General features: G+C 46.7%; 1 protein-coding gene across 4 annotated transcripts in view; it reads right to left on the bottom strand.

Annotated features, from left to right (window-relative positions):
* The window catches only part of fer1l6 (fer-1 like family member 6), a 135,627-nt gene that overhangs the window by 61,296 nt on the left and 54,967 nt on the right, over positions 1–19,364 (bottom strand). For 3 of the 4 annotated variants that reach the window (XM_079733591.1, XM_079733589.1, XM_079733592.1), the window contains 9 exons: positions 15,523–15,647; positions 14,959–15,093; positions 13,377–13,529; positions 13,156–13,260; positions 12,884–12,946; positions 12,643–12,741; positions 10,818–11,040; positions 9,799–9,932; positions 9,470–9,577 (listed from right to left, as the gene is read on the bottom strand). In XM_079733591.1, the coding sequence (XP_079589717.1) occupies positions 9,470–9,577; positions 9,799–9,932; positions 10,818–11,040; positions 12,643–12,741; positions 12,884–12,946; positions 13,156–13,260; positions 13,377–13,529; positions 14,959–15,093; positions 15,523–15,647 (1,145 nt within the window). The remainder of the gene's footprint in view (positions 1–9,469; positions 9,578–9,798; positions 9,933–10,817; positions 11,041–12,642; positions 12,742–12,883; positions 12,947–13,155; positions 13,261–13,376; positions 13,530–14,958; positions 15,094–15,522; positions 15,648–19,364) is intronic. The other variant, XM_079733590.1, reaches the window with a different exon arrangement.

The raw sequence follows: 19,364 nt of genomic DNA, 5'->3' as shown, positions 1-19,364 counted from the left end.
AATCTGGGGGGACCAGTAAAGGTATTTGTAATTGTGATAAGATGTTAACTGAGTACGAATGCAATATATATTTCTAACTCTGAGGAGTTAAGCCAACTTGCATGTATCATAACACTTTTTGTGAATAACCCTGATCTGTACTAATTCATGCTTGCCGAGCTCATGCTTGCATGTGCTCGGCAAGCGGCACACCGCTTGCCGAGGTTCTGCCCCCACCTCCTGGATGGCCGTCTAGCCCGTCTCCAACCAAGGAGTCTCCAGCCCCACCCACCCTGAAAGGAGCGGCCATGGAGGAAACAGGTACACCATGTGGAGGGGAGAACCAGACCAGCCTCTACACCAATTTCTACCCCAGCCTCACAGATGACCCGCTAGTTCCGACCATCACATTGGCTCCACCCCCATACGGGTGCTACGAACACTCTGTACCTCAAGGGTCCGAAGACCCTGCCCTGCAATACCCAGTGATCCGTATAGCGAAAGGGTGGAAGTCTCGTACAACGGCCCGACCCAAACAACAGATGCAGGAGAACGAGATGAGTATTACGGTGATGACAGGGACAAATCTTCAAAGGGGAAAAGAAAGCCCCTAGATAGAGAGGATCAGAAAAACAGAAGCAGAGAAGGGGGGTAGATGAGGTGGACAAATGCAGTGATAAGAGGAAGGAGCAGCCCGGGTGCCATAATAAGTGAAGAAGAAGCCCGCTCTCCGCTGATCTCGAGGACGAGGTACCAGGACAGAAGGCCAGAGAGCATGGAGCGGCCTGCCACGATGTACCAGGACAGGAGGCCAGAAAGCATGGAGCAGCCTGCCATGAGGTACCGGGACAAGAGACCGGTGAGCATGGAACGGCCCGCCGAGAGGCACAGAGAGAGGAGATGAAACACCCTGGCACCAAAAGGGGAACTTTGATGCAGAAGGGGGGGGAGACTGGAGGAGTCTGAAAGAGGGACAGGGATCAAACAGAAGACACATAACACCCAGAGAGCAGCCACCGGACCTGAGCCAAGACAAGACTCTCACAGTCAGACCCAACGCGGATCAACACACGACACCAGAGATGATAAGGAAAAGGGAGGATACAGAGAAGGCACAAAGAACAAACACCAGGGAAGCCAGAAAAGAGGGCGACCGCCAGCCCCTCAACCCGGCCCTGGTCATAACAAACAGCCCTGAACGAAAGAGGGGGCCGTTTGCCATGAGGACCATGTCGAAAGATCCCAGTCCCCGGTGTCCGACAACACCAGACCAGTCCGATTGGGAGTTCTCCGAATAGGTCCCTTACAACCCCATGTCACTCGACCTTCCGACCTCGATCATCACTAGTAACCCCCGGCCCAACCAGAAAGGGTCCTAGCCCCTCCAGCCAAACTTTATGGTACCTCTGCTGACAGACGCAGAGGGGAAAGAAACCTAAACACCATGGGGCCACCAGGACATGGTCTCTCTCGCCACCCGCTTGCCACTGCTCACAGCGGGGGCAGCGCCCTGGATCAGGAAGTTCAAGACAGAGACATCGGGATATGTCCTGGCCCTAGGAGATATGCGAGCCATCATCCGCAGGGCACACGGCTCCACAAAAGCTATTGAACTGGAGAGATTGACCCGAATTGATGAACTGCCCGAATTGATGAACTACCAGAACCTTCTTCGATACATACCGGAACCTCTTCTGGAGGAGCCTCAAGAAACTATACCCACCCGACAAAAGCAAAGGGGGAATCGCCGGCCTGACCATCGCACCAGGAGAATCCATCTTTGCGTATGTAGAGAGGGCCGAAGGGCTGTGGGCGGACAACAATGACTGCCACCCACACCACAGCGCCCTGGCGATCAAAGTTTTCCAGCAGGCAATCCTAAAGGGATTGCCACTTGGGGTCCAGAACGGACTACAGACAGTGGTTGCGCTGTCCACCACACCATTGGCGGAGTGGGTAGAACACCTCGTTCACCACTTCAATCTTGATGACAAGAGGCGGTTAGGCAAGAAAGAAGATTTAGAAGACATGAAGAAACAACTCATAAGGATGCAGATCAAAGAGCAAATGGAGAGGTCCCAGCTGCATAAAAAAGCTAAAGACGCCTGGGAACCCCTGGCCATGATGTCCCTGACGACCCAACCAACGGCACCAGTGTCTCAGGAGACCCCGCTACCTGAATGACTACAGCCGGGATACCAACCCATTGGACATTGGATCAAGGATTGCCCCTCTTACCACTCCGACATGGCCCAACAGAGGTTTTCATCACAGCAACACCAGCCCCAGAATCCCCCTAAGGGTCCGCCCCCACCGGGCGCGCCCAAGTACCCCGTACCATCATAAGGATGCCCAGAGGACAAGCAAGCGAGGAAGGAACTAGGGCTTGGACTACCTATAGTGGAGGCGTATGCAGGTGGACACCGATGCATGTTCCTAGTGGACTCGGGAGCATCCGTATCAACAATCGGAAGTCTCGCAGGGAGCCCACCTCCACTATCTTGCCGCTCTTTAAAGACCATGGGTTTCTCTGGGAAACTCATGGAACAGCCGTTCACAACCCCACTTGACTTCAATATACTGGAACAGAGAGGATGTCATTCGATCCTCTACACCCCATCAAGCCCCATCAACCTATTAGGCAGGGATCTGATGGGTTCCCTACAGATAACATTGGTCTGCGACTTAGGGGGCGTCACCCTATACCACCCACCAGCCCAGCCCCGGACGAAGCACACATGTTAATGTTAATAGATGACCCAAGACCAGAAACTCATGAAGATACCACCATCTACTGGCAGGAACTGACAGGGGCAGTACAGACGACTCCAGCACTGGACAGGACATATGAAGAATGGAAGATGTTGATCGAGGAGATGGGGGAATACAATGAGCTGTTAGACACTGCACACTCAACATCACCCACGAGCAGGATCTGCCCTACGACGAACCGTGATACGACCAGATGAATGGGAAACTGGAGGACCTAAGATGTGGAGATATATTCCTGGGACCCGAAGGAGTGGTGGCAGAAGTCGACCTCGAACACCAGAACAACTACCGTGGTTCTAGCTGGAACCGGAGAGTGTCCCTCATGACTCCCTCTTAGTCAGCACCGACCACCAACCCAAATAACTTGGACCAATGGTAAAGAGGGCACAGGCGGTCCGTGAGTTGTACACCACGGACAACAAATATCTTTCCCAATGCATTCTTCTGCCTCTCCCTAGCAACTGAGTCAAGACCCTTCTTCGCTTTCATGTATAGACACCTACACGAGAATGCCACAAGGGTTCCGATGCACCCCCACCATTTTCAACGCCTGCCTAAAGAAGGACCTGGCAGAACTGGTCCTTCCTTCTGGAATAGTCCGACCTCCTCTTGGAAGCTGAGACAAAATAAGCTTGTCTACAGGCCACCGAGGCCCTACTGCTGACAATAGCAGACAAAGGCTATGAGCTCAAGAAAGACAAACTACAACTGGTAACTTTCATAGGCAAAGTAATAGGAGGGAATAGTAAGGAGATCAGCGAAGGACACAAAAGCGCGATCAGAAATTACCCAAAGCCAAATACGGTCCAACAAATGCTAGCATTTCTGGGACTGACAGGATATAGCCGGACCTACATCCCTGACTACACTGGTGAGACAACCAAACTGCGACAGCTTATCACCAAAACAGGACACATAAACCTGAAAGCCCGCTTGGAATGGACCCCTGAGACAGAAGTGGCATTCACTGGGCTAAAACAAAGCATGTATAGTGCCGCGGCCCTGGCCGCCCCAGACTACAAGGAAACCTTTCACTTAGATGTATCAGTAAGAGACTGTGTGGCCAACGGAGTCCTGTGGCAGAAATACCAAGGACAGCGAAAAGTCCTGGCCTACCACAGCTCTGCTATGGAACCACCAGAAAAAGTACTCCCTGAGTGTGGAAAAGCTATATGCGCTATCGCCAAAAAGTAAAGCCTTGACAAGACGACCTACATAGTAATGACTCACCCGGTGGTTGTCCATACTCTCCATGGGGTGAAAGCATACCTGGATAGTTCAGACTACACGATCACCACAGCCACCAGGAACGCGAAACTCCAGAGAATATTGGGGAACCCCATGGTCACCTTCACCACTCAGGGGGTCAACATGACAGACACCATGCCCAAGCCCAACGATGGAGAACCCCACGTGTGCCGAAGAAATCAAAAAGGCAGTGAAAATCCAACCAGGATTGAGGGCAGAACCCCTTAATCCAGTGGACATAACCTTGTACACTGATGGATGTTGCTACAGAGCCGCCAATGGAGAAAATGTAGCCTCTTGGGCTGTAGTGGAACAAACCAAGGAAGGAGTATGCAGCACTCAGGCTAGTGGCATATTAGACCAGCCCGCTTCAGCACCAAGAGCCGAGCTGTATGCTATGTGTCAAGGGCTACGGATAGCCCAGGGGCGAATGCTCAATCTCTACACTGATTCCAACTATGCATACGAGCTGGCCCAACTAAACGGACGACAAATGATGGACAGACAGATGACCACCAGTGCCAATACCAAAACAAAGCAAACAGACCTGATTTTGCTGTTGGCCAAAACAGCCCAACTACCTCGAGAAGTAGCCATCATGCACTGTCTAGGGCATCAGAAGACACAAACAGCGGATGCAAGAGGAAACCACGCGGCGGATGAAGCAGCCAAGAAGGCAGGTGGATACGTCCCAGTAGAACATCTAAAAGAAGGAGGATACACCCCGGTAGTACACCTGATGATGGTCAATGAGGAAACAACCCTTGACCCAGATGAAGAGATGGTCAAAGAAATGCAAGAAGCAGCAGGACCCTACGAAATATCAGCATTGTGAGGAAAAGGGGCCAGGGAAAGCCTGGACGGAATATACTACTCCTCCACTGGGAAGCCGGTTGTCTCCTCCAAGGCCCTGCTGTTCCTCCTGAGAAAAGAACATGGATTGGCACACGAAGGAAAGGCAAGGACCCGGGAAAGGATCGAAAGATCCTGGTGGCATCCAGAGTTCAAAGCAGTGTGCGACCCGTATGTCCAGGACTGTCAGACATGCCAAGCTTGTAACCAAAGACGGGGGTTCAAGATAACCCAAGGACAGTTCCCCGTACCCCAGCTCCTGTTTCAAGAAATTTGCATAAATTTCACAGATATGGGACAAGAGAACAGGGTAGATGGAAAATGGTTTATGCTAGTAGCCGTCAACAGGTTCTCTAGATGGGTAGAAGCTACCCCAGCTAAAAGGTAAGATCGGGCCACAGTGATTAAATGGTTAGTACAGGAATTGATTCCCCGATGGGGATACCCCAAGCTAATCTGCTCAGACAATGGTAGCCACTTCGCCAATGCCCACCTCCAGGAGGTGGAAACATACCTAGGGCTAAAACACCAGTTCGGCTCAGTATATCACCCCCAATCACAAGGCCTGGTAGAACGAGCTAACCAGACGATTAAGAATCGGGTGACTAAGATACTTAGAAGCGACCGACAGAAGAAACTCAGGGACAGCGCAGAGGAGGTTGAAACGCGAACCTTAGGTCACATTCAGGTGAACCAGTTGACAGGGAAAGTTAAGGAAAGGACAGTAGGGAAAAAGATGACCTGGGTGACAGCTCTTCCATTAGCATTAATGGCCATTCGGTCCTCCCCCTCAAGCACCAGCATTCTCAGCCCCCATGAACTAGTTACAGGGCGTCCCATGCAGGGACCACACAGCCCACCGTCCAAAGGGCCCCCATCAGACAGGTTTGATGAACTAGTGCAAGAGTACCTACAGGCGCTAACCCAGGCTTCTTTAAGGTTGTTCTCCCAGATCACTGACCAAGGGAAGTCTGAGGCAGATAACACATCTCCGGATGGGTCGGTGGCCAGGGCGCTGGCAGGATTACAATTCCTCGGGTTAGAATTGGCAGAGAACTCCGGCATTAATGACCCTTTCACTGGATGGTTGGAGAACCTGTTTGGTAGGTGGAAGGGCTTGATCCAGTCAGTACTCGTTGCGGGGATAGTGGCAGTGACCGTGTTAGTTGTGGTCGGTTGCTGTTGTATTCCCTGCATACGAGGTCTGCTGAATCGGCTGATCACCACAGCAGTGGGCGCTCCAGAAGCGCCAGGTGCCATCCAGGCTTACATGGGGATCAGATATGACCCGGTGAACACAGACGAGATATCACCTGAGGGGCCCGACCTGATCCAGCTGCAGTATGTAGGATAGTCAACACCTGTAGTAACACCTGTATCTAAGAGAATCAATATTCCTGGTTTACTTGAATGACGAATAATTAAACAACCAATGCGGGTTATGTTTGTTATTGTATAGTATTGTTTGGTTGCGAGTGTAACATGTTGCTGCTGTATCACTGCACTGATAATGGGACTGTTGAATTTCTTTGAGCCAGTTGGTTACACGTTCCTAACTTTTGGTACGGCCGAGTTGACGATTGGACGTCTGGAGGAGGCTCACATGATGTGCTAGTAACCTCTCCATGTGATCTGCGCCCTCGACAGAAAGGGACGAACATTGGCTTCATGAATTACAGGTCCGGGTGACATCAAAGGAAACAGGAAAATTACTACAACAATGTCCAAAAAACCCCACATACATACAGCACACCAATACATGAAGATCACCTGAGCCATTCAACTCCATGTGAGTCTGCAGGGGATTTTAAATTTTAAAATTGTATTTTTATGTCACTTATTTTTTGTACTTTTCACTTTCAATGCATGCTGAAAATGTAAAACTTTGTGTTACACATAGCTAGAAGTATTAGTTGGGATTTCTATGAATGCATTTATCTGTGTGCCTTTTTGACTCTATGATTGTATAACATGATGATTCTATGACACGTTGGTTATATGTCTACTGTTGTATTGTTGACAGTGGCCTGTATTTCCTATGAGACCCGCCAAAGTGCATGCCGTTCCATAAATAGGAGAACGCGATGTGGTTTTGTCTCCAAAAGGATTTTCCATCTTCTTATAGGTTGGTGGTGTTGATGATTTTTTCTATTTTTGACTTTATATTTTTGGTGTGTTAAGTGGTGCTTATTGCTTAGATAATGGTCAACTGAGATGACCAAGAAGGGAATTGTGACGCAAATACCCACATAAGCTGCAATATCCGAACATAGCCACAAGGGGGCAGGACCAACATATAAGCTGTTATAACTGCACATATAACTGCACTGCCACAAGATAGAAGGCCTACTCGATATTTAAACAGTTGCACGCCCCAAGGGGGGCAGAAACACACGGTAGCTAATTTGCATAGATGGCCAGCTGAGTGTCTCTCCACGCGTGTATATACAATGTCCGTCCTTTTTCCTTCATAGGTACCATACCGAAACTTTACCAAAAAAAATGAATAAAAAACTATCCTGATTCGATTACCTTATCTAAAAGAACTCGACAGGCTGGAGAGCTTTACAGGGCCACTGCCCGGTTTCTGGGCTGGAGAGCTTTACAGGGCCACTGCCCGGTCCATGGGCTGGAGAGCTTTACTGGGCCACCATCCGGTCCCTGGGCTGGAGACCTTTACAAGGCCACTGCCCGGTCCCTGGGCTGGAGAGCTTTACAGGGCCACTACTTCCCCTAAGGACCATCAAACAGAAAAGGCCAAACATCCAGAGGAAGAGCTGGTATATGATACGTTTATACCAGTCTTCTACTGGTGTATGAGCTGTTTGCAAGCAATTCCACGACAGAAGCTGGGAGGAAGGACTGACCTTGTGTGGAGGGAGTGATTGAGGATAGCAGGTGGAGTAAGGCCTGAGTGGGTGGTGATATACAGGCCACTTCAGATGAGAAAAACTGCAGACCTCCAATGGAGGATATTGAAAGGAGCCATAGCTGTGATTGGGAGCGTCATAAATCAAGCCTTATCAAAGAGACGTCCTTTTTGTGGGGAGATCGAGACGTTGTTTCATTGTATTTTGTTCTTTGCCCTTCTAGCCCAGATATTTACCTGTATTTGCAAAAACCTTTCAGTGATGAAATTAATATTTGGAGAAGGCAAAATGTTTTCTTTTTGACCTAACAATCTATTGACGCGATTCTGCCTGACTGGGCGCATCGCCAGCAGCGTTTTTGCTGCAAACAAACAACAACATTTCCCAGATGTAGGATGGCCACACCAGGTGTTTACACCAAGCCCCGCCTCCCTGCCAGGCATGGCTGCAGGTGCATGCCGGATGCCCCAGTGTCGGTGTATGATGTTCTATTGGCGCTATGCTGAGTTGGTGGGAAGTGCTGCTCTTAAGTGCTGGAACTTAACTATGTTATGAACATTTCCTCAAACTGCATGAACTGTTTTACGTGTTGGGAATACAGACATTTCAAGAGATCATGCCCGAATGCGGAGCGGGGAGGACGGCCTTCTGGGGCCACGAACACGGCAAGTGAGGCGTGGCGGATCAGACGCTTGAGGCACAGCCGGTGCAAGTTGAGCAAGTACCGCAGCAACACAACCGGGACCTATGGTCGACTCCCGGACAGCCAGTACCGCAGCAACACCACCGCGACCTGTGGTTGACTCCCGGACAGCCGGTACCACACCAACACCACCGGGACCTGTGGTCGACTCCCGGACAGGCGGTACCACACCCACAACACCGGGACCTGTTGTGGTCTCCCAGACACCCGGTCCTTCAGGTGCTGGAGCGCTGGGGAGGCCCACATAGCAGACTGGGGTGACACTGACGGAGAAAGAGTTGGCTCTGGCACCTCAGCAGCCAACAACTAGCGCAGCCTTGTTTGAGGTAGACGCTATGGAAGGCGCGCAGGAGACGGCGGGCTTACCGCAGCCGCAGCCGTCTAGCACACCAGGGCTGGTGGCAAACGAAAGGCAGGGTGGTGGCAAACGAAAGGCAAAGAGAGGTACGAGCCAGGCGGGGGCAAAATCTGTGCACAAGGAGCGCTCAATGGCGAGAACCAATTATGAGATAGATGTAAATAAGTACGAGGATGTTATCATGGAGGATGTGCAGCAACATGTAGAGGGGGCTAGTGTGGATGTTCTGGAACAGCTTTTTCAGAGGGGCGAGAAGAAGTTGTATTCCATTGATAGACAATTCCTGGACGTCACAAAGGGTCATCGGAAAATTAGGATTGAATGATTTTTCCCTGACTGTAATTTTTTTCTGTTGTCCTCTACTGCAGCCTTAAAAAATTCCACCATGACAGAGCTGAACGTACAAAAGCGTTTCAAGAAGCTAGTGCATCAAGGAGCTTCAAAGTGTAGTAAGGGCTAAATTAAGTGTATATTGTCTGCGTCTCTGTCCTTCTGTCATTTTCTTTGTTTTTGTTTGATAAAAAAAAAAACAGGTTTATGATGGTTTATGACATGTCTGAGTGATTTGTCTCAATTAAAAGTCAAAAGTCTCTCTTGCTCTCTCTCGCTCTCTCTCTCACAATGAGTGTGGGGGTCTCTCTACCTGCTCCAGTCTCTCTCTCTTCATGAGTGTGAGGGTTTCTCTACCTGCTCCAGTCGCTCAACAGAGGCATAGTATTTGGACCACCAGTCGATGACGTTCTCAGCCGACTCATCAGCGATGGTTCGCTTCTTACGCTTGGAGGAGCGGAAGCTCTACACATACACACGCAGACACACACACGCAGACACACACACATACATACGAATAGGCAGACACACACACACATAGAGACACACATAAGAAATATGAATACGAATAAAGAACAAGATCAACAATAATACAGACAATTCGGTGTGTGTTTGTTAGTGAGGACTGAGTGAGCGTTTCTGTGTGTGTTTGTGAGTGGGGAGTGAGTGAGTGTGTGTTTGCTCACTTTTCTTTTCTTGAGAGGAGCTTCTGTCCTGTCAGTGGCCGGGGCGGGAGGAGGGGCTTCCTCCTCTACAGTGATCAGGACGTCCTGATTGGTTGGTACAGTAGAGCCGGTCTTTGAGCCCTGCTGCAACGCTTCTGTTGGACCAGACACAGGGCTGATGACCACAGAACACAACGGTCCTGAGTTGACATCAGCGATCACACCTCCTCACTCAGCCTGGAGCCACAGGACTGTGTGCTCTCTCCTCTCCTCCCTCCTCTCTCCCCTCTCCTCTCTCCTCTCTTCTCCCTCTTCTCTCCTCTCTCTCCTCTCCTCTCTCCTCTCTTCTGTTTCCTCTATCCTCTCTGCTCTCTCCCCTCTCCTCTCTCTACTTCCGTCTAACGCAGACTAACTAAGATATTCAACCTGCTGACCACATGATCGTCCAGTTGAATACAGACACTTTTGAATCTGTGTTAGATGATCCTCAGCTCATCCACAACTGTATATAAACGAATGTATATGCATACATAAATGTCTAAATAAGAACGAATAACTCACCTGAACCTGCAGATTGAAACCTCTTACCTTATGTATTAAAATACATACCTTATGTAATACACAGACCTTATGTAATATACATACCTTATGATTTCAAACACATACCTTATGCAAATACATACCTTATGTATTCAAGTACATACCTTATGTAAATACATACTTTATGCATTCAAACATATAACTTATGTAAATACACACCTTATGTAAATACATACCTTATGCATTTAAATACCTTCAGCTGTACATATTTGACTTCAATGTATTTTAGTCTCTCCATTATCCCGTTGTTACTGAACACATTTTCACCAGATCATTTATATCCTCAGTCTGACCGGAGGAGCCCTATGGAGCCTAGTTTACAAGGTTCATGACCCCAGTTGTGTGTTTGCCTAGCAGAGTTCAATATCCCAGTGTGACCCAAGGTGTGTTTTTACCTGGCAGGGGTCATGACCCCAGCGTGACCCCAGGTGTGTGTTTACCTGGCAGGGGTTCAGGGGAGGGTGTGGGGCCAGGGGGGGCCTGTGGGGAGGCAGGGCCGGGAGGCCCTCGGAGGGAGGCGGGGGAGGGCGGCGCTGGGGTGTGTTTATAGAAGGTGAGGTTGTTGATGATGTGGTTTCCCACCAGAGTGCTGCGACCGAATGCACGCCAGTCCACCACACTGATGGAGAGAGGAGGGTGGAGGAGCTCGTTCTCTGGTAGCTCCTGGGGGAGAACGAGGCACAGGAGAAGGAGGACAAGATGGTTATGGAGCAGACGTATGAAGTATCTCTTGAAGCTGAGTGAAGGGTGGGGCTGTGAGTTAAGGGTGGGCTGTGAGTTAAGGGTGGGCTGTGAGTGAAGGGCGGGCTGTGAGTGAAGGGCGGGCTGTGAGTGAAAGATGGGCTGTGAGTGAAAGATGGGCTGTGAGTGAAAGATGGGCTGTGAGTGAAAGATGGGCTGTGAGTGAAAGATGGGCTGTGAGTGAAAGATGGGCTGTGAGTAAAAGATGGGCTGTGAGTGAAAGGTGGGTTGTGAGTGAAGGGTGGGGCTATGAGTGAAGGGTGGGCTGTGAGTGAAAGGTGGGCTGTGAGTGAAAGGTGGGTTGTGAGCGAAGGGTGGGGCTATGAGTGAAGGGTGGGCTGTGAGTGAAAGGTGGGCTGTGAGTGAAAGGTGGGTTGTGAGCGAAGGGTGGGGCTATGAGTGAAGGGTGGGCTGTGAGTGAAAGGTGGGCTGTGAGTGAAGGGGGGGTTGTGAGCAGTTTCGATTTTTAGGTATTGAAATATGTTCTCAGGGCAGCATTGCATCTTATTAGTTCTCTCAGCCATCCAATCAGCACCAGCAGGAAGTGGGGTTGACAGTAGTAGGTGGGAGGCGATTTACAGTTGCAACGGACGGCTCATTGCTGAACAGGTCGCTGTTTAACTGCTCCTGCATTGAATTATTACATGTGACTATATAGGCTTGGCTTCTGCAATCAATGTATTAATCTTTCAATCGTAAAATAAATGATTGCGCTTCAATTCCTATTGTTGTATAAAACATTGTGTAAGTTGAAATACCGAAGGTACATTGCATAGCCAGAGTAATCTATGCTATGAATACATGTAGGTAAAATACTCAATGTCAGAAATGGTCAAACTCAGGTTAATAAACTGTCTGGCAAATTGAAACATAACCGTTTTAACTAAACGCCCCCTTTAGTTGAGGTAAGGAAAACCTTGGGGTGTACGAACGTTAAATTGGCTGTTAAACTTCATAATTTATTTTTTACATAGAAAAGAGGTGAGTGTGAGTAAGCAGATACTAATCAGTGGGCATCAGATAATAATCATAGCGCCATTTTTTGCTAAATTGCACAGGTAACTTCACAGACTGCTACTTCCACAGGGCTATAGAAAACTGCCATGTACTAACTTACTAGTTTAGTAAGTTGGGGACCAGGACCAGACAATTGATTAGTCAACCACCTCTGCATTTGCAACCTCCTATTAACACCTTTGTTAATGGGGTTATTTAAGAAACAAAAATAATATATATTTTTGTTTATTAAAGGGGGGAATTTACGCTTTAGCGTGTTACATGCTTTTTATATAAATGTTTAATGTCTGCTCAGCTAGAGGTTTTAATGAATGATTAACGAACAAATTAGCCACTTCCAATGCTGCCCTCAGAAAACATTTAAACAACTAAAAGTCCAACTTGCAGGGTGTGAGTGAAGGGTGGGCTGTGAGTGAAGGGTGGGCTGTGAGTTAAGGGTGGGCTGTGAGTGAAGGGTGTGCTGTGAATTAAGGGTGGGCTGTGAGTTAAGTGTGGGCTGTGTGTTACCAGCCTGATGGTGTCCACCAAGGTGGTGAAGTTGGGACTGGACTTGTAATTCTGGATCACAGAGGATCGCAGTGTTTTACCTGCACACTCTATGAAGACCTGCACACACACACACACACACACACACACACACACACACACACACACACACACACATACAAACACACACACACGCAAACAATTGACATATTGGTGTGTTTACAGCATGGATCGAGGTTTGTATGTGTGTGTGTGTATGTACCTGAGGCCGATCAACAGATAGCAACTGAACTTTCCTCAGCTCACGCAAACCCCAAAACAGAACCTGTTACAGAATACACATCTTGAAGAAATAGGTGTACACAAACACACACACACACACACACACACACATACACACACACACACACACACACACACACACACACACACACACACACACACAGACAGACAGACAGACAGACAGACAGACAGACAGACAGACAGACAGACAGACAGACAGACAGACAGACAGACAGACAGACAGACACTGACCTCCAGGCGATAGTGGCTGAGGACGGGGCAGACATTAGCAGGCACACGATAGACTCCGCCCACTTCCTCTAGCGGAGGAAGCCCTTCCTCCCCAGACTCTGGGATCTGAAGAACAGCCAATCACATCCCTTTAGACATCAAGGGTCTACGTGTGCGGGCATGTGCGTGCATGCGGGCATGTGCGTGCATGTGTGTGTGTGTGTACGTGCTTGTGTGTGTACCTCCAGCAGTTCGAAGGCAGCCAGCAGCTCTCCTCCGTCCTGGGAGCCGTGGTGCAGTCTGCTGTACTGCAGCTGGGGGGCGCTGTAGGGACCCTGCCTCCGCAGGGACACCTCCGCCACCGCTACTGTGGACCCCAGGTACTCTGCCTTACCCTGCACACACACACACACGCACGCACGCACGCACGCACGCACACACACACACACACACACACACACACACACACACACACACACACACACACACACACACACACACACACACACACACACACACACAAACACAGGGGTTTTAACTTCTCGTGGTGCCCCCCACGTGCCATGAAAGAATGGCGCCCCGGGCGGCTGCCCGGTTCGCCCATGCCCAGACCCGCCCCTGCTTCCACTCCCTGTTCTCTCAGTTAAACACAGAAATCAACTACATTTCAACTACAGTACAGACACCTTTTGTTTGAGTGTCTGTACTGTCTGTATGTATTCCTTTTTGTAAGCGTCTTTGAGTACCAAGAAAAGCGCTGTAAAAAAACGATCTATTATTATTATTACATTTTTCCCAATGTATGTGAAATTAAGCAAAAAAAAAAATCTCTCATTCTCCGGTAATGCAGTCGTGCGCGACGCTTTTCTTCTTCGTCGTTTTTTCTATTTGTCTCTAACTCATGCTCCAATCTGTCATCGATCGATGCTTCGAATTTTGTGGATGCAACGGAATATATGATGCATCATTTCAGCAACATTTAAGATGTTCACAATGAGTTCTGCCCATTCTGCCTCGATTTTGTCTGTGGTCAAACCAAAACAAAGTACAGTGACAGCGTCCGCACATATCCCGCCCCTTGCAAGCCCACCCCCCTAAACCCCCCGTTGATTCTACACGACATCGATGTCCGCACATAAAGCATCAAGTTTGAATCACCCTCAGGGTTAAATCTCCTGATACGAAATAGGCAAAAATGCGGAGGACGTGTGAAAACGGATTATAAGTCGAAAATGATCATGCTTGCTTCATAACGTAAGGAGAAAATTATTATGCTTGCTTCATTACGTAATAGGTGAACATGTAGATGAAATAGATGAAAATGTTATATGTTGTAAAATAATAGGCAAAATGTTCTAATATTTTGCGCTCAGAAATTTGTTTTATTATCAACTGGGGTTTCCACATTATACAACTATATAATTACAACTAGAGGTTGAGCACGCACAACACACGAGTGGAAACTCTACTATTTATAATGTCAATACATAATATGATATATATGCTTCATGACGTATATTGTATTATATATATGCTATATGATATAGGTAAGAGGATACATCTATAGGATGAAATATATCTGATCTAGATATATGATATAAAGGCTCTATGATGTATATGCTATATGATCTAGCAATTAGATATATGGATATGATATGTAGAATTGTAACAGACTAGGGCATCGATGACCATGATATACATGATAAAGATGTATTTAATATAGATGTATATGATCTAGATGTATATGATATAGATGTATGTGATCTAGATGTATATGATCAAGATTAATGTGATATAGATGTATGTGATGTATGTGATACAGACCAGGGCGTCGTCGTCGTACACCTCGATGACGATGCGAGGCGGTTCCTGCTGGATGTGCTTCAGGTCTCCAGACAGAAGCAGTCGATCCATCACCACACACTGGTTCCAGGTAGGACTCAGGGTCTGGTTGATGATCTGACATACAGGAGAAGGGAGACAGGTGGGAGACAGGTGAGACAGGAAGACAGATAAACAGGTGAGAACTGTAGTCAGATGGACAGGTGAGACAGGTAGACAGGTGAGACAGGTAGACATATGGACAGGTATATAGGTGAGACAGGTAGACAGATGGACGGGTGAGATAGGTAGACAGATGGACAGGTAAAATATGTAGGTAGATGAAACAGGTAGACAGGTTGATAGATTGACAGGTGAGACAGGTAGATAGATGCGACAGGTGGGACAGGTAGACAGATGGACCGGTGAGACAGGAAGATAGATGACACGTAGACAGGTGAGACAGGTAGATAGATGACACTGTTAGACAGGGAAGACAGGTAGATAGATGGACAGGTGGACAGTCAGGCAGATAAGACAGGTGAGACAGGCAGAGAGGCAGCTTACGTTAGTGGTGAGACAGGTGGACAGACAGGTGACCCTGGCAAAGGGGTCAGACAGGCCAGAGGTGTCTGCGGCGATGAGCCCTCTGGCCTGGTACATGTGGCATCGCAGCTGGAACTCATGCTGGCCTGAAGACACACGATACGATTAGTGAGTCTGATGAGGACCTTCTGGATCAGTTCAGGGTCCACCGTCAATATGGTCTCTGTTTGTGTTTAAGTATTCAGACACAAAGAGGAAGTAGCAGTGCTACACAGTGCTACACAATGCTACCCAGAGATCCGGTCATTATAGTGTAGGTCTGATGGGTTCATGGCAAATACAGAGCCTCAGCAGTCTCAGTCTTTAACACAGACTGAGAAGTATTTTGATTCCCCGCCCTGCTTTTCTATTTTCATTCCAAAACCCCACATCCTCATCTTCAAGACCGCTTATCTGGGGTCGGTCGCGGCATTAGTAGGGGACCCAAGCCTTCCTTTTCCCGGGCCACATTGATCAGCTCTGAAGGGGGACCCCGAGGCATTCCCAGGCCAGTGTTGAGATATAATCTCTCCACCTAGTCCTGGGTCTTCCCCGGACGGCACCCAGTGGGCATCCTCACCAGATGCCCAAACCACCATCAACTGACTCCTTTTTAAGCAGAGAAGCTGCTTTTACTTCATTAATTTTATTTTAAAAATGTATTATTCCGAAAAATGCTTTAGTTTGTCATGTTGACCTCGCTCACATTACCAACATTTCCACATGAATCCAGATCAGCCTCAAACATCCATATCTGCAAATAGGGACCAATTCCAAAATAGGGACCAAAGTCTCTAATCACCATGACAATGGCCTTATTGGCTTATTGGCGCTTTTCTCCTAATAATTCTACTAAACCCTGTTTTCTATTTAGTTCTAGAGACAACCGAAAGAATGTCTGAAGAACACGGCCATTTATAAAGTGAATACTGTCTCCCTTTTTATCTGGTTGGTCAATAGATGAGCGACTAGAGCACTCGACTCCGAGGCAGAATGGTTCCAATCCCACCAGCTACCGAGTATGGTTTGAGGAACGTCAAGGCACAGTGTGAAGGCACATTGTGGGAGCAGGAAAGGAGCTGCGAACTTGAACATGAATCTATCCATTTCTACTACATTATTTTGAAATTTCACCAACTATCAGCGCCATTTGATTAATTTTAAGTATTGAACATAAAATTAAGATTTATTAAAATATTTGTTGGAAATTCAACGTGTTTTTCATACACGTACAATGTAAGTCATATTAGCCATGTAACTTTAACACCACATGGTTAGCTTGCTAAGAAGGCAAGTCGGGAGCTTACATAATGCTAAAATGCCTGCCTTGTTTGCATTATTTAATAGCATTTAACAGTTTAATATGTACAGACGAATCCTCTCCTGCATAATAACTCTTTCCAGTTGGCTGTGATATGTCTGTTAGTGTGTGTCTATTATGGAAAACGTTCAAAAGTCATTTATAACATCTGACATCTAACAACTTTCTGAAGATGTTGACATAACGTAGTGCTAATATGTGCAGATGAGGCTTTCTTCACTTCATGTTTCTTCAAACGTTCACAGACGTCTCTCTGGACCCAGCGGAGTCTTCTTACTTAGTTACTTACTTACTTCTTACGTCATGCTGATACAATATTAATGACATTTAATTTAACAAAATTGTACTAAATGGATTTCCTACAACACATTCATTTTGATTGCTAATGTTGAATATATTTATTTTACATTAATATTGTAATATATTTTTTAAATAAGATAGCTTCTGTGCAATGAGACATTGACTCAAAATCAAGACCAGAAATTGTAATTACACTGGACAAATAGTACACACCTTTTTAAATTGGATTTTAGTGCTTATTGTATTTAATGTGAATATCTTTATTATCTAAATTCATGTTTTATTCTAATAGTGTCCATGTAATGTGACAAAGTGGCTCTAAAGCACTAAAATTAAATATAAAGAGGTGTATCCTATTTGTTCAGTATGGTAATCATGGTATGGATTCTGAGTCACCGCCTCATATTAATTGGAAATTGTATAATGGATCCTTAAAAAATCATCGAGAAGTTTTGAAATGTCGTCCATGAAAATGTGTATGAAACCTGGATATCGATATAACCACCAAGTGTTGCAAACGTGTTTTCAGGTTGCTTCCCCTAATATGACTTGGCACTGTAAGTTGTGTTTAGCTCATTTTACTACCAGAACACACTTATTTAAACATTGTAGATTGCAGCACAGCCACCAGGGACGCGGGAAGTGGGGGTGCTTAGGGTGCTGCAGCACCCCCCCCGGCGGCCCCTGGCTGTAACTGCAAGTGAGAAAGTTTTCTGAACAAATCAATACTTTTATTATAATTTTATCATAGAACATGATTTTTCATTAAATTATTGACATCCACCCTTTTTATGATATTTATCATATTATCATTTCATTTTATTTAGAACATTGTCTGTGTAGGCTGACGTAGGCTATGCGCGGCGGGAAAATTCAAAAACTCAAGTTTGTTACAAGTGCAACATGTCGCAGAAAAGATGTATTTAGGATTTTTTTGGCCCGAAGAAGGCAAAACTTCATCAAAACACCAGCCGGTCATCCGATTCCCTGTCAAAAGCCCGCTGTCTCCCCAGCACCCCTGAGGAAGAGAGTTCATGTTCACAGACGCTATTGCTGCAAGACGGCGCTGGCAACAATGGTGCTATCGCTAGCCCCCGCCCTCCGGTCGAGCCTAATATCGACTGCGCTGGCAACAATGATGCTAACCCCCCTCCGGTCGATCCTCATATCTTGGCTTTGGCTAACGTGCAACTGCCGGCAGTCGCAACAAGTAGTTATTCTGTTGGTGAAGAGCAGTGTTGGGCAAGTTACTTTAAATTAGTAACTTAGTTACAGTTACTAGTTACTTCTTTCAAAAGTAACTCAGTTACTTTAAGTTACTTGTTACTTTCAAGGTAACTAGTTACTAGGAAGAGTAACTTTTTTTTTTCTAAATTATCTTATTGTGTTAATGTGGCAAAGGACCTCCATAACTGGATAGCTAGGGAGGCTGCCAGTCCTCTGGCTTGCTTACACGTAAGTCCTATCCTACCACAAGTGCAATGCGCTTGTGTATCACTACGATGAAGCAGTGGATCAACAAAACACAACATACAGTATGTTTTGAAACTTTTGATGATTGGCAAATTTATCGTAGCCATTGAAACAGGTACAAAGTATAGTTTTGGCAGTGCAAAAATTAAACTGTGCCTCAGACCATTTAGCAACTGTAGGAATCAATAGTGCAAAACTGATACAATAGATGTTTTCAATGTAAACACAGTGAGGTTTATCCGTTCTTTGTAAGTTAACCTTAACTCAAAACAGCTAAACTCCACCAACTGGAGACCTCATCATCAATAATGATGGGCAAACTTAAAAGCATTTTCAGCCTCACAAAGAGAAACTAAATAAATAAAAAGTACTTTCAGCCTCACAAACATAGTTAATGTTTAACAAAAATAATATTTCCTCCACTCTGGCCGTTTAGATAAATAAAACAACTGATGAAATCAATAATAGTGGATAAAGTGCTTTAGTAGTCTATGTTAGTATGTCTATGTCTATATCAGTCTTTGTCCATACATCTCCATCATTTGTTTAGCTGTGTCTGGGTTATAGACACACCTTGTAAAATCAAGCTTTTGTTGTTTGGCTGGAGTGGCTTCTCCTTTAGCGTCGGCGGAGCTGACGTTAGCAGCAGCATCACCTGTGCTACCTTCAGGGTCTTTTTCAACTAGCTTGGTAGATGCCTGTTGTTTCTGAAGATGTTTCATCAGATTAG

The sequence above is a fragment of the Pollachius pollachius genome, assembly GCF_949987615.1.
Source record: "Pollachius pollachius genome assembly, chromosome: 3".
Classification (NCBI taxonomy): Eukaryota; Metazoa; Chordata; class Actinopteri; order Gadiformes; family Gadidae; genus Pollachius; species Pollachius pollachius.
Note: the sequence above shows the minus strand (reverse complement) of the source record. Positions and strands in the feature narration are given on the sequence as shown.